This window comes from Aythya fuligula, chromosome 14, assembly GCF_009819795.1.
Source record: "Aythya fuligula isolate bAytFul2 chromosome 14, bAytFul2.pri, whole genome shotgun sequence".
Taxonomy (NCBI): domain Eukaryota; kingdom Metazoa; phylum Chordata; class Aves; order Anseriformes; family Anatidae; genus Aythya; species Aythya fuligula.
In genome coordinates this window covers 13,150,001-13,174,322 of record NC_045572.1, presented here as the reverse complement: position 1 = coordinate 13,174,322, position 24,322 = coordinate 13,150,001, and the positions used below count along the sequence as shown (strand labels likewise).

The following is a 24,322-nucleotide window of genomic DNA, read 5'->3' as shown; positions in this document are numbered from 1 at the left end:
GACTGTGACATCAGTGGATAAATCACACAAGAGCTAGGTGGCTGGAAAAGGAAACACTGTGATTTCAAAACAGAGCTGGTGATCAGTAGTGACAAAATGGAAATAATCCACCAATATTATGGGCTGTTTCTTTTTAACATTTCTCTTGCAATTGGTTTTGTCTGATTACTTCTCAGATAGTGGGGTTAAACAGAGATCAAAGGCAAATAAGCTGGTGTTAGTAGATATATTTTATCATCAGAATGCAAATCTCTTTTCTTCTTCTCTATCTCTTTTTTTCAGAGAGCTGATGTGGCTGTGGCACCACTAACCATCACTCTGGTTCGAGAAGAAGTTATAGACTTTTCCAAACCATTTATGAGTTTAGGTATCTCTATCATGATAAAAAAACCTCAGAAGTCCAAACCAGGAGTGTTTTCCTTTCTGGATCCGTTGGCTTACGAAATATGGATGTGCATTGTTTTTGCCTACATTGGAGTGAGTGTTGTCCTCTTCTTGGTGAGCCGCTTCAGCCCTTATGAGTGGCACACAGAGGAATTTGAGGAAGGACGGGACCAGCCAGCCAATGATCAGACAAATGAGTTTGGGATATTCAACAGTCTCTGGTTCTCCCTGGGAGCTTTCATGCAGCAAGGATGTGATATTTCTCCAAGGTGGGTTACCTCCTTCAGTGAACCTCCTTCTAGTTCACGTGATTTAATCCTTCTGTATTCTTTGGAACCGAACAGGTCCTTTGACCTTCTTTCCTGAACCATAGTATAGACTTCAGAATCAGTTTGTGATTCAGAATGGATCCAAGGGTTCACGGGTCTCTCAGTTGTGAACTTGGGACCTCAAACTTGGGACCATAAAAAATATCATCCTAAATTTATGCTGGGGAGTTCTCTTGAGGGAATTTACAAAAATGCAAACACAATTTTCTAAAGCCACCGATTTGCAATCAATTTTTGTCAGTCATTTATTGTGTTGCTATTAGAAAAAGGTCAGTCTAACATTTTAGGGAAGCTATAAAATTCTAGTAAAGTAGGGAGAAATAATATAGTAGGTGCCCAGTAAAAGGTTATAAAGTCTGTGCCAAACATTATGGAGCGCACTATGTGGCTTTAAGTATTATTGGCCTTTAGAAAGGTCAGAGAAGTACAGTTTTCCTTTTGGTTCCCATTGCAGTCAATAGTTCTGCTGCTTGAACGTTCAATAGGACCAAAGTCTAAAGGGTTCCTAAAAGGGCTTCTGGTGGAGTCATTTATTCTCTGTATTAATTAAAGATTGTTGTGATTAGTTTTAGGTAATTTTCTTTGGAAAATATAGCACAATATATGGGGGCTGAAAAAATGCATGAAATGCAGAAGATGAAAATCTGTGACAGAGACAAAAACAGAGATCTGTTTGTAAATAAGGTTTGGAAATACCTCCTCTCTTTTTGAGAGCTCTCTTCCCACAAGTTTTATGGTAGAGATTTTGTCCATTACAGGAGCCCATTATACACACAACCTTCTTGCTTTGTTCATATAGAGGCAAAAAGATAAGAAAAATAATTTAAAACATAGGAAATAAATAGTTGGAATAATTTTGTTATTTATTTGTCCAGGTTGTATACCCAGTAAATAACATCTGGAATGGCCGTGGGATTTTTCTTGTGCTATGTGTATATTCATATGAAGCAGGATCACAGGTGACCCTGGGCTAACACTTTTGAGACTTACTGTGTTTTATCAAGGGCAGAGGCACTTAGGATTTGTGAGACTGGACAAGGGATACCAAGCTGTGGCTTTGTGTGCAGATTGCATGTACTTGTCACTGTACTTGTCACTCCCACGAGGTCTGCTGGGGCATTGATTGGAGGGAGAGCATGGGAACAGGTCAAGCACCAAACTGAACGATTGCTCTCATTCTTCCTCCCGTGTCTCTGAGGCGCAGTGTATGTCTGCACCGCTCACACACCTGAGGTTTACATGCAACCTCATTGGACCAGGAAAGTTGCCTGTCACAGTTCAGGCTAAGAACAATTTTGGCCTGATTAGACTGAAAACAGAGGTACTGCCAGTCACAAGAATCAATCTACAAGCAATATATGCATTTTCTGCATTCGCATGCCATGGTGACATCAGAAGTGATGTTCTGATAAAAGCAGATGGCAAAGACACCTTTTGTTTTCTTTCCCCCTCCCTCCATTTTTTTTTTTCTGCTTTGTTTTCCTTCTCTCCAAAGGAAATTTGAACAGAGAGATGTGTTGCGAGTCAATGCAGTCGATAGGAGTTAATTTCCCAGATGCTGAGATGGCATCAAAACTCGGGGGACGAGAAGTAGGCACAACTGTCAGCAAGCAGAGATAACAGCGTGCAGCTCAGTGCTGCTCCCATGGGATGGCGGGGGGAGGCCAGGCACCAGCTTGTTGGCCATCAGATGCCAATTTATCCAAATATTAATGAGCTTGTGGTAGCAGGGAAATAAGAGCTTGCGGGGCATTTTGATAGTGACGGCTTTTATGATTATGTTTTATCATCTGATCATTGATTAGTAGGAGTGTAGCAGGAGCACTCAGAAAGTCTTCCCTGCAGAGGGAATTTCAACTATATTGCTGTCTTGTAACACAGCCCCATGTGTTAGGATCAGGCTATTGCCATTTTTTTTCTCATTGCTGTTTTTGTCATCATTATTCCTCTTATTTAGGAAAGAAAATGTCTTCCTTTGGGGAGTTTTCTGTAGCTAGTTTCAGCTCCAAAGAGGAGTGTGTATAGGTGAAAAGCTGAGGCTTTGTGGTACAGCAAATTCTAAAACATCTTTAATAAAAAAGTCTCAGGTGATTTTGATCCAAATAACAGGATTTGCTCTAGCTAAACAACATGCTTTGAATCACCATTTCAAAGTGTTGTTTTATTTTGCTTTGAAATTGGAAATGAAAATGATTGTGTCATTATTATTTTCATGTTGTTAATTTGATCATCTTGATAATGAAAATTCCAATGTCATTGGAATCTATACTTTAGCATGGAACAGAAAAGCGCTTTCTGACTACAAATATTTGCAAGAGAGAATTTGAAAACCGAAGTATGGGAATTATTATAACTCCCTGTACTCTGAGTACTGCTCCTTGTGATGGTTGCAGGTGGAGAGGAATATTTCTGTGAAATGTGAAAGCAAGGAGGAAGCAGGAGGGTGAGAATTTCCGTAGGATGTTGTTGTACAGAAAGGCTCCGAGTGCGCTCTATCTTTCACATGTATTTTTCACACGAACCTGGTGCAGGATTTCTGTGACACATCACTTAGAAATGAGTACTTGGTAGAACGACTTGGTGGGCAGGTGGAGATCTGCTCTATTCCAATATATTTCCTATACGGTTGCTTCTAAACTTATCACTATAATCTCTCAGCATCTCCCCAGTAATGTATTAATCAACATAAATAGCTTCTGTTATACATCTGTTCTGTCATTCTCTCCCCAGCAGAAAGGAGCAAGTGCAGGGGTGTATTTTGTTTTTGTAGAGGTTTTGGTTTGTTTATTTCAGTTTTGTTTTGGGAAGGAGTAGGGGAAATTTGTCTGGAGGTTTTTTTTGCAGAGCATATTTTTTTTCAAGTGCATATGCCACTATGTATTTGTCATAAAAAAAAAAAAAAAAAAAAAGGAAGATCAAAACCGCAAGACACATCGCTCAGCACAGCAGGTGGTGAGGTTTGCAGCAACTCCTTGCTCCTGTAAAAGTGCATTCCTCAGTCTCGGACCAGTCCCCAGGGAACTTCAGTCCCCCACTGAGACCAAAATTTGCTTTTGAAGGAAAACTGTGTCCTTTTTAAGGACAGACTTACTAGCCAGAACTTTAATTAGCCTTTTAAGTATGCTTGTCACAAACTGCCAAACACTTCAATGATACACTATGAATTTGATGACCTGCGGATAGCCAAGACAGACCATACCTGTGGGTTATGTGCTCACAGTCTCTTCTGCAGAGTGAAGTTTCTGGGGAAGAGGTCGACTGGTGTCCCTTAAGCTCTGAAGCTTTCATGTGTAAGTGTAGTCTGAATGAGCATGACAAAGCCCATGCTGTGACCTATTGTGGAAGGTCCCAGCCACAGCTGATGGCAATCTGTGTTGTGCCTTTGGAGGCTGCAACATGAGCATGGGGAAGGAATCCACCCAAATGAGTCCAAAAAGAGCCTGGGAACTCTTTGAAGTTTCTCACTGGGGTGTGCGAGATCCCTCTTCTGTACCAGCACTTGACCAGTGATGTGGTTCAGTCATTACAACACAAAGTAAATTGTCCTGTTTGAGGTGAGATGGTCCCTGTAATTGCCCTTAGAAATCTTTGTTTTCAAAGTATTGACTGAAACACAGCAGAATGGGAGAAAAACAACATTTTGGAGTTGTGAGTGGTTTCACAACCACTAGCAGGCAGAAATCAGTGAAGTCTGAAACGGGCTATAAACCATTAGGCTGTGTGAAGTGCCACCTTAACTTCAGAAAACAGACATGAAATTGCAAAAGCACTCATTAAATGTGAAATACAGACCCAGAAAGGAGATTCTCAGAGCAAGCGTCAGAAGTAATAAATAACCTGCAGCCAATAGCAAGAGCCTGCAGCAAGAGAAATGTGAAGTAAATATGACTCATATTGTACCATTTTTCAGAAATGTAATTTGATAAATTGTGTTCAGAGCTTAAAATAACCCTGGTGCGTAGCATCTGTAGAGAGTGGGACCTCACTAACATCCAGTCCACTGCTGCCCTTCCTCGCTCAGGACAGACCAGGGACCACCGAGGAGGAGACTGGGGTGACATCTGGGCTTCCAGACCTCCTCTGCAGCAGAAAGAGGCATTGAATTTTTCACCTGCCCCATCATTTCCTCCAGAATGAATTATTTGATTGTAGTGAAATGGATAAAAAAAAAAAAAAAAAGCAGTGAGCAAAATATATATTTCTGCTCTCTGCTTCCAAGCTTGATATTCTATTTTTTGTTATCTCTAAATGCATTGCTTCATATGGCTTGAGCCCAAAAGAGACTTCCTGTATATTAAAGACTATCAAATTTAATCCACTTACCCTTTCTTTAACTCAGAAAACTTATGTTTGACTAAAGTTAAATGCATTTGGTTAAAATATATCTTCCGGAAAGGCATTTGTTCTTCCTTTGAAGATACCATGAGATAGAATGTGCACAGTTTTGACCAAGTGACTAAGGAGTCTTGTCCCCAGTGAAGTTTGACAGAAAGATAAATATCACACAGTGTCACCCAGCAAATAGAGCCATCCTTCATGCCACGTTAGACGAAAATTAAACAGACATTTCCAAAAATAAAAAGGCTTCATGAGAGCATTCTTTGTATTGTGCTGAGGGAATGAAACGTGTGTATTTTAGATTCAGCTCACAACCTAACACGAGTAGAAGGGATACGTGTAGTTGTGTCATGACACAATAAGGTGTCATGTCACGATACCTTCTTGAAATTGCTCATTGTAACTGCTCATTATATTGAGAACAGAGCTGGAGTTACCCTGGTCAACCTGTGTTGGAAAGGAAAATAAAAATGAAGCTTTCATCACAGCCTGGGGCTGGGAGAGAGCCAGACTTGCTAGGGGGCATTTCGAGAGCACCAGCAGGGATGGAGGAGCAGAAGGAATTTCTGTGCTCGCTGATCCCTGCGAGGTGGGTGTTTACTGTGCACAAGGAGACAAAGTGCAGGATGCGATCCACCCTTCCGCTGGCTGGAGATAAGAGTGAAATGAGACCTAAGCTGTCTGCAGAGCCCAGAACTGGAGCCGGCGCAGGGTGCAGAGGGAACGTGCTGCTTAGGGTTGTCTGCTGGCAGGGGTGATGAATGAGAGTGCTCGGGGGTGGGAAGGAGAGATACAAATGCTGGCTGCTATCCAGTCAATAGATACCATCTATTATTTATACGTATCTTGTGGACATCGTTATTTGTTTTTAGTGACAAGGAAACACTGCACTCTGGCTGATCTATAGCAGTGTGCAGCCAGGCTTACATTTCACTGCAGCTTCTTCTGCAGGCACTCTGGTGCTCTCAGTCATAGCGGGATGTCTGTGGAAGAGCAAATGTAGTATTTATTATGTACCTGTAATTAATGCTGAACACTTTCCTCTGGTATTTTTCCTGTTTATTTACATTTCTTTTTAGATCAATTGAAAAAAATCACAGGAGACTTCAGCCACAGAACTAGTGGAAATAACAGTAAAATTGCACTACAAGTTGTTGATGTTTTTTTCTAATCTATCCTCTGGAGATTTTGAAAAATAGCAGCACTTTCAAATTTCATCAAGATGTTCCTAGTACTGAAGGATTTTATTCAGTTCTAGAGAAGATCTAAATCAGAAATTGGTTAGGACAAATAGTCTTTTCTTTTTTTTGGTGAGAGGTTTCATTTGGATTGTTTCAAGGGAGTTATTTCTGTTCTGTTCTTTGTTAACTAACTTTTGCAGTGTAGTTATTTTGTTAAAAATGAGAATTAGGGAAATTAGAACCAAGGGCATTTAGCAATTAGAAGGATTTTAATTCCTTCCTGAAATGAAGATCAGGTCTGGGTGTTTATTTGGCAGCGCTTTTCAGATTCAGTAGGCATCTTCCCTGACACCCCAAGCATCTGCCCGCCTTTTGGTCTTGATGGTTTTTTTTTGTTTGTTTGTTTGTTTTGTTTTGTTTTTTTAATTTATTTTGCCTTCCACATTTAACAAGGGAAGGTCTAGGGGCTGACAGTTTTTCAGATGTGAGCTTATGTGGGCAGAAAAAGGAGGAGGTGAGCACTGCTGGTACCATTCCCGGCAGGCAGGCAGCGTCAGTAGGAGCAGAGGTCAGTGGCAGAGCTTGCTAAAGCCTCTCTGGAGACATGGGAGATGATGATTTTATTGCTTGCTTCTACAAACCAGGTTGCTCACCGCCAGTTGGATTCACTGTGCAGTCTCAAAGCAAAGGGTACATTGTTCAAAGAAGGAAGAGGCAGTTTGTCCTTTCCTTGGGGAGCACAAGCAATTTGCAGCTCATGCTGGGGCAGCCCTGGGGACAAGGTTGGTTTAGCATCCCTCCTATTCCTGCCCCAATGTGGGGTGAATCTGGAAGACGTGGAGGCTTGTTCATGGGGACAAAGCTCAGGACCATTTATTTTTGGTAGTTTGCTCGAACTGGTGGGCTAATGTTGGACTTTAAGAATAAAAGTAAAAAAATAGGATTTCAATTTCTGGAGAAGCCTTCTTTCCTTTTAAAAGTGTACCAAATGATTTTGCAATTATCTCTATCTGGCAGAGTTAATTATGTCCAGGGAGAGGAAATTCAGGTCACAGTGTAAGAACAGTATTTGCAAATCACCAGAACTGATGACCACACTTATTTCTGAAATGCACTTAACCAGGGAAAGTGACTCACCGGAGGAGCAGCTTGACAAATTGCACAATATCTATCTAAACAGGCCCCTTCGGAGCTTGCGCAATTCCATGGCAACCAAAATGTGGCAGCCAGGGGAAAATGGAAATTCTTTCAAAATAGTCATCCTTCCTATCCTCTATTTCATTTGGGAAAATGCTGAGGGATACAGAGGTCTCAGAAGAAAGAAATGCTTAAGTAACAGAATATTGTTGGTAAAATGCAATTTCATCTGTAAAAGAAAAAATGAATCTCTCGGATTTCCACGCTCTACCATCTGAGAATTTCTAAATGCAGCAGAGGAAATGAATGTTTCCTCCAATGATCTGTATGGCAGTACCTTGGGATGGTCTCACTCTCAGACACATCTAGTTGCTCTTGCATGACTCTCACTTCAAGCTTCTGCCATTGAAGTTGCTGGGGGACAGCAAGAAAATTGCTGAAAGTCTCCTCAGTGAGTGACAGATCTACTAATCTTTCCACCAGCTGTATTTGAAATGAAAAGTCAAACACTTGACTCAAAAGCAGACTTATTAAGCTAAAAATGTATTTGCCATCTCTTTTTTTAGGACTAAATAAATGTTTCTGATATTTACTGCGAACAAAAGAAAAAATAGTGGGGAAACAAGTGCACTGGCATTTTTTTCAATCTATTCGAAAATGTTATTAGAACATCTCTGATGTGGAAATAGCATGTGCTACTTGTGTGTCAAGTGCTGTGCACTGACTCAGGATCATGAGTGGTGCTATCATTTATATGGGTGCTTGAGATTCATAGCCTTCTCCGTGACTCCAGCAGGAGACCCTCAGAGCCTCCAAGGACTCCTATTATGCTGTGCTCCCACTTGCTGATTTTCAATCAATAACAGAAACACACTTTTTCTTTTCATTTTCTTCCCTCTTCATAATCTGTTATCCCCGAGCAGTCCACTCAGCTGGGGCCTGACATTCTCCAAGCTGCAGTCAAGACTGAGCATGGTTGCGTCTTCCTCGTAGCTAGGTAGATTGCCAAGTGTTTTTGTGAAAGGATAGGGGTTGTGAGGAGCTCAATGACCTCCATCTCCCTGAAGTGGTGTCCTTTGCAAAGCCTGTAACACCCCGCTTTAATGTTGGCACTTGGGAAAAATATTGTAGCTAAGATAGGAAGCCCTGAGTGTGTTTTCACAGGGAAGCCCTGTGATGAGTTTAAATAACTCATCCATATGCTGTACATAACTTTTGTCAGCACTAAGATATCTGCACACTGTCTGGATACAGTCAAATGAGCATTGTGCTCCTCGACTGAAATTGTTCTGGCTCACACCACACAGAGCATCTACAGCTGCTCTTTGCTGGATTAACTCCCTGGAGCTGGCTAAAACTTCTTGGCCTTCAACTGGAAGGCTCAGAGTGCTTACCTTATTCCACTGGCATTTAGGATTTTTATACTAGTTTTGCTTTTGTCCCAGATATCATCCCAACCACCTATCCTGGTTACTAGGGAAGCACCACATACCCTTTTTACAATAAGTTCAGGAATGTGTATATACAGCAAACCATGTTCATTGCAACTTCCTAAACAGTGAGCAAGCAAGGACAAATTTATAGAAGTACAAAAGAGGTGCTTTTTTGTTCATTGTGAAGGGTTTGATGAAGCTCAGTAATTGGAAAAAGCAGTATAATTTCCAAAGAAAAAAGAGACAGAAGTAGAAAGGAGAGTTAAGATTTGATTAAAACCACTTGGAGTTGACCTGGATGGAAATATTCTATAAAATACTTTTTGCTCAGTTGTTGAACAAATTTTCTCAGGAGAGGACAATAATGTTTTAGAGGAGCTCCCTGCTGAAGCTGGGAGTGCTGCATGCCAGGATGGAGGTGAATTGTAAAGATGGGAAGAGTTTAAAACAAATAGACATATTCTGAAAATTTACCTACATGCAAACAGACCAGGAACAACACAGTCTCTGGGTTCACAAACTGTTTGAGTACATATGCAATTTAAATATTAAGAAAAATTCAAAGCATCCCTCTGTGAAAGCTGCTGCTTTGCTTTCTATCAGTGAAGTTTCCTCTAAGAAGGTCTTGCTCCTGATGCTAAGGTATCTGGGCTTTGTAGAGCAAACAGGGTTACACAAAGAGTTCCCCCACCTTGTTCTCTCATCTTCCTTCATTCTGTTATTTTCTCTGTTTCAGGCAAAAGCTCCAGCCAAGCAAATATCTCACCAGGGTACTTTGAGTTTGTTCTGGTCCAGCACAAAGGTTTCTTAGTCATTAACATTTTCACAACTGGCCTGCTTGGAATAAGCCTAAATTGCTTTGTCTTCTCTAGGGATCAATGAATGCACTGGCAGGTCAAGATCTTGAGATGAGATTGTGCTGTTTGGAGTGATGAGATACTAAATGTCTCATTGGGACTACTCTGCCATCTGAGACACCAGTGTGGCACAACCAGCAGGTGCTGGGGATTATGTGGGTCATGCTAAAAAATGGGGACAAAATCTTTTTTGTGCTTGGACAGAGTCTGGGGTTGAAGGAGGCACCTCTGAGATCCTCCATTATGGTCTTTCTTCTGTTTTCACGTGGACCAAAGAAACTGAGTGACAGCCAGGTGTCACCTAACTCAAACCATCAGGTAGAAAGGAAGGAAGCATACAGCATGTGTATGCACCTCTTTCTGTAAGCATTAACATACTTTAAGGCATTCAATCAATTTAATGAAACCATCCAGTAGTTCTCATTAATGCCTACGCAGAAGAGTTGCCGCTTACCCTTAGATCCAAAGGCTAAGCAGCAATAATCCAGTCATGGTAATGATAACTAACTACTTTGATCTTCAGATAAAAGAGTCTATAAAAGTGAAAAAGTGTAACATCACCGTTATTTGAACAAACTCAGAGCATGTTATATATACTAATGAATTCTCCTAGTGAAGTCTGATGATGAGAGGTAATAGGAGGCAAATATGTGAACAGAGGAGCAGAGAGGAAGAGGAGTCCTCGTCTGGTGAAAGGAAAAGCATCAAGAATCACTGTTCTTGCATGTATCCTGCATAGTGTGGGTACATGTGAGACACGAAGAGGGGGCCACAAGGGCTCAGCTGCAGGAGTCGAGCACCTGGAATGCTCTCCCATAGGAATAATTTTCTCCTCTCTTGTTTCTTGAAGCTCTCATAAGAAGCAAGATCTTAAGCTGCAGAGAGGCAGACTAAGGCAGGGGCCATCTTTTCATCTCAGCAGTGTTTCTGAAGCCTTTGGAAAAAAAAAAAATAAATCACCAAATGGTTGTTAGCAGGTAAAAGAGAGCCAGCAGAAACAGTGAGCATGTCTCCCCTTCTTAGTGTAGGAGTTTTAACATTAAAAGACAGGTAATCCTGTGCTCATAAGGCTCTCCCAAAAGGCACTGGCTGGGAAGAGAGACCATACTCATTCCCTACCACTTCTACAAGGACTATGGTATGCCCTTGTAGAAAAAAAGAAAGGCTCAACTTTGAAAATTGAGAAAATTTCTCATCTACTATCCTAGCCAGGTATCCCATTTTAAGTCATAAATTAAGAGAGAGAAAAGGAAGGAAATACTTGGGAATATTGCTCAGACTGAAACCTTCCACTGCAGAAAATACTCTCCTTGGAGAAAAGGTCTTTCTCTTCTCAGACTGGGAAATCTGAGCCAAAGACAGACCAAAAAAAAAAAAAAAAAAAAAGTAACATTGGCCAGAAGTCTCAGGAATGGAGCTCTAAACTGTGAGCACATATAGATGACTAAAGAAAGATCTTGGAAAAATGAGGAACGGTAATATATAATCCAAAATATTAAATCTTTGTAAGAAAAAGAGAAAACAACCTTTTCATCGAGCGGACTTTGTAGAAGAAGCTGAGGGAGGGCACATGAAATCTAGAAACACAACAAAGGACATGTGCACAATAGGCCATTGTTTAAAAAGAAGGATGGCTGCTGTTAAATTCAGGGCCACCTGAGGTTGAGGAAGTTCCTTAGTAATGAATCTCCTGGGGCACTCCAGTGAGTGCTTCTGACAAAATTTTATGCTTGTCACCTTGTGAATTTTTCTCAGCAAAGCTAACATATGTCACCAAAGTGAGAAAAATACGTGAAGAGCCTTTTTTACAGTGAAATTTTTGCTCAAAGGCATGATGAAAGTTGCTTTTTCCTTGTAGCAAAAGCTGGCAAAACTGCAAACAGGGATGACTTTGCCTTTTACCAGAGCTTCCGAGCAGCCCAAAGTAACTACGTGTTTCTCAGCGAGCTTCTGTCTAAACATTCATCCCTTAAACTACCCTGGTTTGCAACGTGGCGAGGCACATTGTGCCGATACTTAAGAGGATCACTGTGTATTTCTTTGGGTCTATCTGTTCTGCCTTTCAACCTACTCCTATATTTTCTCAGCGTTTCACCTCTTCCCTCTGTTCTAGCTCTTTCCTATACTTTTTTTAGCAGCCTTCTGGAAGAATTGGGTGCATTCTCCTGCAGTTTTGGGGATAGGGATCTCAACTCAGCAGCCGGTTCTGACTGCTCAGGGATGGCAGCTCCTTCAAGCAAAGAACATAGCTCAGTTGTGCAGTTCTGCTTTGTGGGAGTGTTTTTGTAGTACGTGGGGCCTGCTGAAGTCTAGGGGAACTGCTTGCCCATTTCAGTCCATGCTTGTGTGATGTGCAGTGCTTCCAGCACCTTACTTTGCTGGTTGAGCAGGTGAGTTTTGCTGGTTGAGTTTCAGCAGGCTGCATTGCTCAGCCATTGAAGGCCATAGGAGGGCACAACCTGCAGACTGCTCTTGAGCCTATAAATTAGCTGCTGCTTAGCTGGGCCCACCTAGTGCTGCCTCTGTGTGCTGGGACTGAGTGTTTCAGGAAGGAGAAATGGGCACAGAAGAATGTCAGAGCCAAATTCCACCTGGTGACCAATGCTTCAGACCTCCCACCCAGGTGAAGTTCATAAATGTGATTCATCCTCTTCTTCCACAGCTGGAAACTGAATTAGAGACATGAAATGAGCTACTCTGGATCTCATATAGTGTGAGGGCTTCCCAAGGAACAGAAGAAGAGCCCTTGGCTGCTAGTCCTCTGCTTAGGTCGCTAGGTACCTCTCGCCTGTCAAAATGCTAAGTGAACCTCTTGAAAACAGCACGTAGCTGATACTTTGCAGCTGTCCTAGCTCTGATAACTGGAGAACCACAAATGGCAAGATACGTTTCTGTCTAAGCAGGAATACTAATTTTAGAAAGAGGTTTTGCCCATTTAAAGGGAAGTTGCAGAAAAAATGCCAATGCAGTATGCAAAAGAAGAGATGAAATGTTCCAAAACCATTAGCTTAGATGGAAACAATAAATAAACTGTGATTTGTAATTAAGGCCTCATATGGATGTATGCTCCTGTTTGAATATTCTGCATATTTGCAGGCAATATGTTCAGTTATTGCAATATTTACCCAGCAAGTGACCTTAAGGCCCCTTTGTAAAATGGCTTCAGCTGAGATTCTGCAATCTATATTTCTTCCTTCCAGCATGTTGGTTTTGGGGGTCGGATGAGCTGGCATGGTTTGCATTAAAGCACGAGGAAGGGCAGATCTCCAGCCCACACAGAAAAGTTAAGGAGCTCTCAAGATTTTTTGTTGTTGTTATTAGAAATTAGAAAAAGATAAACAGGAGAGATACAGCATGGGATTCCCAGTACCTGTGAACCTTCAGCTGCCTTACCCAATCTCAATGATTAAAGTTACTCACAGAGAATTAAAATTTTCAGCTATTACCTTTGCAGAGAAGTTGTTATGGGAGCTCAGGAAGGAATAGTTGATTCGTAGTACTGTTTATAAGTGCTCTCTGAACACTCAGTGTTAAAGCCCAGCATTGCAGTTGGGACTCCAGACTCTTGTACCAGCTGGTTGGATTCAGTAACGAGTAAATGTAAGGTAACAAGGGCAAGAAAAAATAATAATACAGCACGGACAGAGAAACATGCATTATAATCACTCCAAGTTCATGACAAATGGTAGCTCATTCAAATCAGTTTTGCAGCATGTGTGTGATGAATGCACCAAGAGCTGTTCCCAGCTCCATATCCCCACAGTAAGTTCACGTGGCCATGGCTATTCACAGACTTCTCAAGTAAATCTGGCGTTCATGTCAGCATCAGAGATAAAACAGTAAGACCAGTCATTCTAGATGGTATGTGACACACAGAAAAAGCTCAGCTCATTTACATTGATGGAGCTTAATGCTGAAAATTTGTTTAGAATAAGAACAAAACGGGAGCAAAATATTTTCAGCTAACCCACTACCAACTCAGCCCTCAGACAGAGCCATGAAATTATCTAGAGTCAGTATCAAATTAGCAAAGTAGTGTTGGAGATCAGAGGATCTGTGTGGGTAGAAGACCAAAAGTGGATTTGACCCACAATCAACAGAACAAGCATACAGGAGCTTTTCTTTCCACAGTTTTGCATAAATTCATTCAGTGACAAATATGTCAGTTAACTAAGTGAGCCTTTATTAGAATAGAATTTAACAGCAAATCTGGGAAATCCTCCCAAAGCAACTATGGCTTTAGAATCCCAGATTTGCGTTTCTAATTAAAACGCTGTCAGTTTAGGTGTAATTCTCCATAAGAAATGGATTTGGTAAGGGGGAGGGGAGATGTGGGAGAAAACCGAGATGCTGCTCGAACAGTTTTCTGATGACATTTATTTTGTATATTTTTTTATTATAGTGTTAATGTTTTTGTAAAAATGTATGATGCTTCTTCTAATAAGATGGCAAAGCAGAGGCAAACTCCTGTCGGTTTTTCACACCTTGTGCAAGGGATAAGATCAAAGAGCAAATTGTTTGATCAAGGATTGTATTTTGTTTTAAGAAATAAGAGATTATAGCTGCATGATTTTCTGTTTTTCTGTGAAGAATCCATCAATGCTAACGCTAAAACATTACAAAACAATCACTGCATGGGAACAAAGGGAACTCACAATTGTTTTCTGCTTTCTACTGGCAAAATGGAGTTGCTTTTGTAAGGAGTGAAAAAAAAACAGTGTTGCCTAAGTGAGAAAATCAAAATGATTAATTTCAGCTGGGTCATTTGCAGTATTTCCATTAGACAGATATAAAATAATACATTCCAGAATTACCTTTTAAATGATATGTGTGGTAGGTAAGACTTTAATGTATTATAAAAGCTGATAGAAGAGTATTTGTAATGAGAAAGCAGAAACAAAATTGTTTACTATGTCAAAATTATACCTTTTAGCCCTTCAGAAATGAAACAGTAAGTAATAGAAAAATGCAAAGCTTGGATGGACCCAAGCCAATCATTTTCAGAATGCTACTTTTAGAGGACTTTTGTGCCCATTATCTTTTCATTCTAATTGTGAATATTAAGGTTTAATTTACAATTTCAGAAGTCTCCAAGGCACTGAAATTCTGGTTCTCAACCAGCTGTAATTTTAAGATTGTAATTGTAATTTTAAAATTGTGCACCATGGGTAACGAGGGCAGAGTATTTACTACTACTATTTCTGCAAGAGTGATGTTGGAAAGGAGCTCCCCGGTCCTGTTACTGTTCTGTGGGGGGCAGGCAGGCCCCCAGCTCTAGGAGAGGAAGGGGGGATGATTAGGTCAAATAGACAAATTCAAATGTCAGAACGATGGCATATCTTTAAAGTACTAACCAGTGTGCTCCATCTTACCTTAGCTCTGCAGAGGACTGAGGCATTAAATCGTTTCCACATGGTAGAGAGCTGATTGCCTCCATGTTACACTTGGGCAGGTACGGGGATATGTAAATTCTCAATGCAGGAGGATTTAAACCCCACACTGCCCATTAGAGAAGAGAAACGAACTTTGCTAGGGCTCGAGATGTAAAACATTTGTAACCGTGGAAGGTCATTTTCTGTTTCCTAGCTGTGGAGTGAGATTTTCAAAACCTCAAAGTGACCTAAAAGTACAAGGTATATCTACTCCTCTGCAACTGCTGTTATTAGAGCATAAACATAACTCCAAGTCCCACTGGCTTCTGACCAGACTTTTAGCTCCCAAGTTTTCAAATGACTTCCAGAAATGGAACATTATCTCCTGAATTACAAAGGCACTTTTGCAAATGTGTCCCTGGATGGTAGCACTGCTGCTGTCCTGCATGGTGTACAGAAGTAGCAGAACAAGGCTGTAATGGATATTGTCTTTCCAACCACTTACTTCTGGTAAGCAGTAGTGGGCATTGGCTCAAAATCTGAATGGGCAATGTGGTTATCCAGAGAAATCCAGTCCTGTTCAGCCTGTGTTCACTGCTACTGAGCCACAGAGATGCGGTATGGGATCGCATCTGCTTGTGCCATGTTTCCTTGTGACTATTATCATACATCCTATTGTACAGCAGTAGCCTCCAGGAGACTCCCTCGCCAGCCAGAGCTCCTTTGTGTTAGATGCTGCACCACCACAGAGTGAAAGGACGATGTCCTGAAGAGCCCATATGCTAAGTGATTTCTCTGCTGTGTGTTTACCAGCAGTTTAGATTCACAGCTTCTAACTCTAAGTCAGTCTAGCAACAAGGGCTAACACTGCCCATTAGCGGTGTCTGCGGCGCAGTATTATACAGATGAAGCCCTAGCCATGCTGGCAGTCACAGCAAGCTGTTTATCTCCTCTCCTTTCCTCTGCTGTCTGTGCAGTTGAGCACTCACCTACTCACAGCATCTCACTTAATGAGGAGAAATGACCAGCACGAGCAGTTTACGCAGCCCAAATGAAACCAGTACATGATACGGACACATCCCATACCAGCTTGCTCCCATGGGAAAGAAGCTTCTACTCCCTCTCCCTCTTTCCCCAGCCCTTCTTGTTGCCTCCCAGTCTGAATACGCCATAGTTACTTTTTCATGCTGTCACCGCCAGGTGCGGAGCTGGGAAGCATAAGCCATCTGCAGCTGACAGCAGGCAGCCCCCATGGGATAAGCCAGTAATGAATACTGCTCGGATGCCGAGGGTCTAGAGGCAGGAATCCGGCTGACTGCCGCTGAAGGGATTGAAACAAGAAACAGAAATATCCCAGCTTCGTCAGGAAGGAAAGGCTGTATAATTTGCAGCTGGAGATGAATGTGATTATTTGCCATGCAAATGGATTTTGCCAGCTCAAAGTGGCCTTCATCAGCAGAGATTGTTGTATTTGACATTATCCGGTTACTTTTGTTTAATGCCTCTGCCTTTTCTGAGCGCTTCCTTCCCTAAGCACACATCATCCAGACTAATTAGAGACAGGTATTTTTTTCCTCTTCCCCATCAATCTGAAGGCATGTGAGCTGAATCCATAGCTGCCTCCCTCTCCAATCCCTCTCCAAATCTGAAACGAAAGGTAAATATGTTTGTGCTGACAGTCGGCGCTCTGAGTATTCTCCACAGATGGTAAGCACGATGGTGACATTTATCTCCTCTAACTTCAGCTCCTTAAAAATTTACTGTCTGGTCCAATCTAGTGATCCCAGTTCCTTCAAAACTCATTAGAGAGGGAAGTCACCAGAGAGACCTCCTCTCCACCTCCCCGTTCATCTCATGGGTTGTTTGGTGAGTACGTCTCTCCTGGAGAGTTGAAGGTAAGGTAGAAGAACAGTGCCAATCTTCCAGACTTTCCATGGGATCCAGCACTCCCACAACAAACCTCTGAGCCCCCTCTCTGTCTGGCAGTGAGGGGGAGGCATAGAAGAAATTAATCTGGAATTAGGACCATCAGTCTGGTCGGCAATGTTGCTGCAGTTGCCAGCTAAGGAGGAGGTTTGCATGAGACACTGCAGGAGAGGGTAACAAGCATATGGCTGATAGTTGGAAACCAGGCTATAGACCTGAAGAAATCTTTCCATAACTGTCTTTCCTTTTAAGATGTGGGTGGTTAGGAAAATAATTTGTAAACTCTCTGTAGTAGCACCTTGGAGATAGGTCCTGTAGACTATCTGAAAAGAACTTTAGGGGTGGATCCTTCAAAGTCATTCACTGTGCTTGGGTTTATGGTGAGATGGACTTTGCTGTCTTGACTCCAAAATGCCCATTGGAGGAAGTAAGCAGAGGCTCTGCTTCAAAAGATGAAACCCCAATCCAATTCTAGCCATAGGAGCTGGTCTGTAATCAGTCTCCAGGAGCATGGGACTGAGAGCATGCGTGCTGGGATGACTTTTATGTCCACAAGTGCAAATGTGTGCTTTCTGCTTTGCCCTGCGTGCTGTGAATGCAGGTGTAGGAGTCCTGTCACTGTGCTCTTGATGCCTTCTTTCTGCTAGGAAGTGATCTCAAAAAGTTTTGATTACAAAGGTTTCAGGGCAGGTTGATTTAAGTGGAGAGATTACCCCGTGTTTTGGGGGAGCTGCTCCCATCACATCGGCAGTGTTTAAAACCACACAGGACAAACTAAAAATGCATAATCTTGGTAAGTTTTGCCGCTGCTGAACTATGTGGGTTTAGTCTCTTTCCAGCACTAATTTTGGTGATTAGCAGTACAGGATTTTTCCCTCACTGGAGCAACGGAGCATGCAGGTTTGTTTGTCAAGTTGTGTTAGCTCACAGTAAATCATAGAAGCTGGACCCAAGGCTTCACACAGACCCAGGCATAGCATGCTACATGCTGACATGAGCTGATCCAGTGCCCTTAGCTGGAATGAGATATCTCCATTACCATCTGATAAACCATGTTTCTGGGCAGTGACTTAGGTCAGCAGAAAAGCCACACTAAAACTTGGACTCCTACAAAGAAATGAGCAGCGTTTCTCATGGACAAGCCCTCCCTATTCACTCTGGCTTTGTAAAACAGCATCATGTTTTCTTCTGTCTGGGACAGTGCTCTGCATTTAGAGAAGGAGAGTATAAATAATTAAGGCAGAATGTGTGATTTCTGACCACTCTAAAAATTATCTTTTACTCCTAAAATGCTTTGAAAAGATTTTAATAAAAACTAATGCTTGTTTGACTTATTTATCTCCATAGTTAACCAATGGTTACAGATAATTGGCAATTTGGTTGCAGCAAGTGCAAGATACTTGGATTTTAAGGCGTTATTATGAACATCTTGTCTAGCCCTCTGCTGAGCACAAACCAGAAAATGTCAGTAGGCAAATTATTCATTAAGGCTGTAGCTCCTCTCTGAGCTTCAATATGTCTTTTAGAAAAATGTTGAGTTTTGATTTTTAAACTTCAGGCAATGGAAATATGGTTTGTATATCTTGTCTGGTTCCATGCTGGTGCTCCTTTGTGCTGTAGGTACATGCCATAAAACAGACCTCACCAGAACTATTGCTCTGATGGGCATTGTCCTGTCCAGCTAAACTTTCCTGGTAGTTGTCTACACATTTTATTATTAATGCTATTATATACCCTGAAATTAATTGAAAATCAACACAGGTTTGTTCTGTTTCTTGAGTATTTTTTTTCACTGTGAAATTTTTTCTTCCTCTAATTACATTGACACCTTGAAAAACAGATTAAGAACTGAGACAGACCCCTGGCTTCCCTGGAAGTAGCTGGAGAATGTGTCTTCGGGTGAATGCCCGGGTAGATAATGGGCCTGCAAGAGCAAGCTGCATCTTTTAGACCTTCTCACCCCTCCAGTCTGACTCTCCCCTCTGTGCACAGGTCTCTCTCCGGCCGCATAGTCGGTGGCGTCTGGTGGTTCTTCACCTTGATCATCATATCCTCCTACACAGCTAACCTGGCTGCCTTCCTCACGGTGGAAAGGATGGTTTCTCCCATCGAGAGTGCAGAGGACTTGGCCAAGCAGACGGAAATCGCCTATGGGACCCTGGAAGCTGGTTCCACTAAAGAGTTTTTTAGGGTAAAAAGGAAACTTTAATGGAAACATTTTTCTTAGCCCCCTGTTTGGCAAGTCTTCCAGGAATGTCCTACTCACCTCAGCCCAGGTCTGTTTTTTCTCTTGCTTACCATTACCATGTTAGGACTTTAGGAGTTGCCCCTAGGACAGCAAAAATCCTGTTTTCCCCTGGCTGCTCTGAAGGCAGGCAGTGTCTCCAGCATGTGATATTCTGCAACTGTAAATAAAAATGTGGAATATCCATGTGCTTCCCCATATTACATACATCTCCTGACTTCCACCTTGGTTTGCCCTTGGTAAATCAGTAGAACCACTTGCCATACACAAGTATCCTACCCTTCCTGTGGCTAGGTAATGATCTGGGCCCTGGTGCAGGAAATGGCCAGAGGTTCATTAACATCCCATTACCTTGTTTGTCTTCCTTGTCCCATCTGGTATGTGGGTAAGTGTTCAGTCACACCTGGAAATCTGAGCTGGCCCCCAGACCTCTGTTAATGCTTCTGTTGGGTTTCTGCTGTCCTATGCAGCGATCCAAAATAGCAGTGTTTGAGAAGATGTGGACATACATGAAGTCAGCCGAACCCTCTGTTTTTGTGAGGACGACGGAAGAGGGGATGATCCGGGTGAGGAAGTCGAAAGGGAAGTATGCCTACCTCTTGGAGTCCACCATGAACGAGTACATCGAGCAGCGGAAGCCCTGTGACACCATGAAGGTGGGAGGTAACTTGGACTCCAAAGGCTATGGCATTGCAACACCAAAGGGGTCTGCACTGAGGTAAGTAGCTTGGATTTGCTTTCCTTTGCCAGCCCACCCAGCAAATCAATGTATGCACACAGTTCAATCTCCATTGCCATGTTAATCACAAAAGCTTTGGACAAGGAGGTGGGGGAGGTGGAGGGAAGGGTGTACAAACACTCAGAGTGATGTGCAGGGAAGTAAAATGCCCAGCTCCCATTGAGCAGCAATGGAAGCATCTAATCATATGAGCCCTGCAATTAGAAACTGGATCTTGACTGATCCACGTAATGTGAATGTTTGCGTTGTATTAGGTGATGGCAGGGGGGCTGCTGTGGTGTACCCATTGGTTTCACTGAGCATTATCTGGAAGGGGTGCTCATCCTGTGCCATGTGAAATGCACAGCTTTGCAGAGTATGGTATTACCCTGGCTTGGATCCATCCTTGCAGAGGGAGCTCTGAGGGGAAAATATTTTCATGTCTTCTAAGAGGAATTGCTGCTTGGGAAGGGTGGGAAGCCAGCTTTGAGAAAGTCCTGCAAAAGGTGCACGTTTTAATTTACCAAATAATTCAGAGTCAGATTTTGGCAAGCACCAAATTTAAGGCAAAGCCAAAGGGCACAAACCCTGCATTTCTGAGCCCAGACCTGCAGCTGTCACATGCCTTTGCCAATTGCCAGGTAAACTATGTTCAGAGACTTTCCTTTAAAAAGAACACTGAAAAAATACAAACCTGAGTTAATAACAGAGCTTGGGCACTGCACACAGCCATACTCCTTCGAGGCATGAACTGGCCACCTGCAAAGTGCATCATGCAAATTTACCTGCACACAGCAGTGTTACCACAATCTGCAGACTTGCATGGGATCTGAGTCGCACCAGAGGTGTGATATGGTTCCTTTCAGCAGTGGCCATGCAAATTCTTCGTGTTACACTCATGAAGAATAATAATTCTAAGTACTCTGATTGATGGTCCAGCTGAATTAATTATTTATTAAACATATTGTGATCAAAATATTTTGACCAGAATAGTATGTGTGGCCTTATACTTGCCTGTTGATATAACCTAGTGCAGAGACATGTTCTCTGAGTACTGGCAACTAGCTGAGCCTTTGCTGATGAATTTAGCTGGTCACACAGCTCCTGAGCCAAGACTAGCCCAAAGAATCAAAGCCATAACAACTGGTAGTGGACTAGACCCAAGGATTTTGGCTACTACATTTATTAAGTCAGGTCAAATTGGATTCAGCACTTCACATATCAGCAGTTGCTGTAGGTATCTTTAGAAAAGCTCATGAATGCAATGCAGGTGGTCCAGAAAGCAAATCTTGCATCCAGTGTGGTTCAGGCTCTGAAGTGCCTTGGGGCCCTCCAAATAAGGTGGATTTTTTCTCACAGCTTTGAGATGTTTTCCATCACACTCACACCATTGTTTGTTTTCTGTCTTGCAAATACGGAAATTAGGATGCAAGTCTGATTCTATTTATTTTTTTTAACAGCAATCTTGTATCCTAATTTTGGTATTATAAAAACAAACAAACTGGAACATCCTACCTGTCTTGTAATTTGTTGGCATGTGAGGGAGCCATTTATCATACTTCTAAGAGAAATAAGAGAAAATGAAAGAAAGAAAAAGTGCATCAATCACTATAATTTTGCAGCTCCAAACATCCCTCTGCTAGGCATGATTCCAAAAATTCCTAACATTTCTTTTTATTTCCTCTTTTTCATCCCAACTGCATGTAGAACGAATTTCTTATGGGCCTAATGGCAAAGGAGGAATGCTTTATTTCCCATTCTATGGTGTTTCTTTGGAACAGTTGCTGTCAATTTTTGTCCCATCATGTTTGTTTTGTTCCTGTTGTTTTAAATGTTTTAATCCTAGTAGTTCCTTACAGTCTTCATGTAGTGTCTGTTATCCCTTTGGCGTTCTTCACGTGAGAGATTGCCCTGAGCAAGGTGGCATTCATGAGGCATCTGTATAGCACAGTCAGCACGTCTCCTTTTCAGGCTTCATCTTCACTCACATCTGTCCACAGAGTAAAAGCTCTGAGCCAGGTTTGGAGTTACATGTGAGCCAGGCCTAACTTAGGTTGGGTTTGTTCGAGAAGCTGGGCTGCATTTTTGTATTTGCTGCAAAATTTCACATTTGAAGATAGACAGGTTTTCCTCATTTAGGTATAGATTATTATGAAAAGGTCCTAGAGAGATGAGCTAAATAAGAGTTCATCTTTGTTTTTCTTGCTTCTACTTCGGATCAAAATGCCAGGATATTGGCACCAATTAATGAAAAGGATGTTGAAAATCCAGAAGTAATTATATGTGTTGTAGCAGGTACAAACATCCCTCCCAGGCCATCAGTTAATTCTCTTGGACTGCTAAAAGAGCTTGTTAGCTCCTAGGTGAATCTGGCTTGGAATATCTTTTGGTTTCCAGATGTTACAGTGTAGATGCATTTAGGTATAGCTGAGAGACAGTGATGGGAGGGTAGAAGGTACACCTTCCAACACCAGCTTGTTCAAGGTGTGGTCCTGTCTCACATGAGATAGTCAAGCAGCTGCAAAACCCATTGATTTACCTGGCAGGAGCTCTTCTACTTGCTGGACAGGTGATCAAAAAGAGGCCAAAAAGCCAAGTTGTCCAAAATGGAGGAAAGAAAGCAAGAAATCCCATGTGAGACTCAAGGAATTGGAAGGAGATCTGGGAGGGCAAGTTCTCCAGAGCAGCCAGCCTGACAGCAAAGTTCTCTAGAAACCCCATGAATGTGAGTTGGTTCTCCTAGGGCTTGGGAACAAATACAAAACACTCCCTGTTAAAAACTCACCTCCTTCCAGGACCCCAGACCCCAAGTCTTTCATCAAAATACTCTCAAGATGAAGTACTGCATGTTCTGTATACTCCCCATGAGCTGAAGAGAGAGAAGGTTATACGAAATGAAGCCCCTCAGGAAAGATAATACACCGTGCGTAGCTCACGGCCCCAAAGATCATATGGCTGATACTGTGTTCAGGGAAACTGTAATGCATTTACTTTGTTAACAACTTGTACCCACATAAAAGCTGCAATGTATTTTGGCTCATTAGTTAACTAATCTTTTGCAGATGGTTCAGACATTAGAATGCTAATTAACCTGTATTCTGTTTTAGAAGACAGAAATAATTGTGATTTACTCAGTGTCAGTCTTTCTCAAGCTACACTCACGTGTTTCCATTGGCTTTAAATACATCCAAAGTTAGACCACAATACTGGTACAGAAAAAAAGGAAAAAATATTCAATTCTATACCTTTGCCTTCTCTTGGACTGGTAGCAAGTTTGACTGCATCTGGATTTTGCTTTTTGAAGGCTGGATTCTGCCTGAAGGAGGCTCCCAGTCCTTGTGAAGGCTTCAGTGCTTGGACGGGATCCCAACAGGCAGAGCCTCGCAGGCTCGTGGAGGTCAGCAAATCCCTCTTGCTCACAGCCAGGCTTTTTTAGAATTGCAATGTAAGAAAACAGCCCCCTTGGTGAGGATTGCTCAGTGTAGTACAGAGTGCTATATGTACATGAGCTGTCTGAGATGGGAGCCTCAAGGTCCTTGGCCTTTTTCAAGACCTGCTTTATTGGTATTCAGGGTCTGTTGGTGGACAGTTCAGCTCTCCATCTCTTCCTTGCTTTTTAAAGCCCTCTCACATTTGTGTCTCACTGATCTTAGATTTTTTTTTCCCTTTTTTGTGCAATGTCTACACCAGCATTGCACCTGGTATCCAGGATCCAGAAACAAACTGTGCTCATGTGCAGTCTGTTCAACCCACTGCTGCACGTCCAGAGGGAAGCTGCACCCTCATTATTTGCAGCTGAAATCAGGGAGACGTACAAACTGCGGCCCAGTTTGGGATTTGCAGGCTATCCTAAATCCCGATCATTGGTCTTCTTTCTAAATGGCAGAGTCTGTTCAGCCTCTAGACTCTTGCAATGTTTTCCATGCCTGGTGAGGTGCATGTATAAAACATTGCAGCCATCTAGCAGTTCTAGGTGTTTTCAGGTGTGTACGTTTTAATGGTGCCGCAACCATCCCATGACCTTTTGGTAACATGCCAACGATATCACAGGGCACACAAGGCCATTCATAGCTGACCATAATTGTCCAAAGTGAAGGAATTCACTTCCCAAAGCATAAAAGTGCCTTAAGTTCCTGAGACATTGGAACTCTAGAACATGCTTAAGGGAGGGAATCCAGAGCTCAAAATCAGATGAAATAAGATGACCAGGTTCTCCACTGAGGTAGCATGGCCTTTCCACACAGCTTCAGGAAAAGCAATGGTGATGACCACCAGCTGGGGATCTGCCCCTATGTTTCATACGTCCTAAAATGTCTGAACTGTATCCCAACCATATGTTAATTTGAACATGTTAAAGTTCTTCTTGAATTGATTAAATGTTCTTTTTGTGTGTGTGTTACTT

At 42.1% G+C, this 24,322-nt stretch overlaps 1 protein-coding gene across 3 annotated transcripts in view; it reads left to right on the top strand.

Moving 5' to 3' along the window:
• Positions 1 to 24,322, top strand: part of GRIA1 (glutamate ionotropic receptor AMPA type subunit 1) — a 123,383-nt gene that overhangs the window by 85,787 nt on the left and 13,274 nt on the right. For all 3 annotated transcript variants that reach the window (XM_032197089.1, XM_032197088.1, XM_032197090.1), the window contains exons 11-13: positions 283 to 653; positions 18,950 to 19,148; positions 19,673 to 19,920. In XM_032197089.1, the coding sequence (XP_032052980.1) occupies positions 283 to 653; positions 18,950 to 19,148; positions 19,673 to 19,920 (818 nt within the window). The remainder of the gene's footprint in view (positions 1 to 282; positions 654 to 18,949; positions 19,149 to 19,672; positions 19,921 to 24,322) is intronic.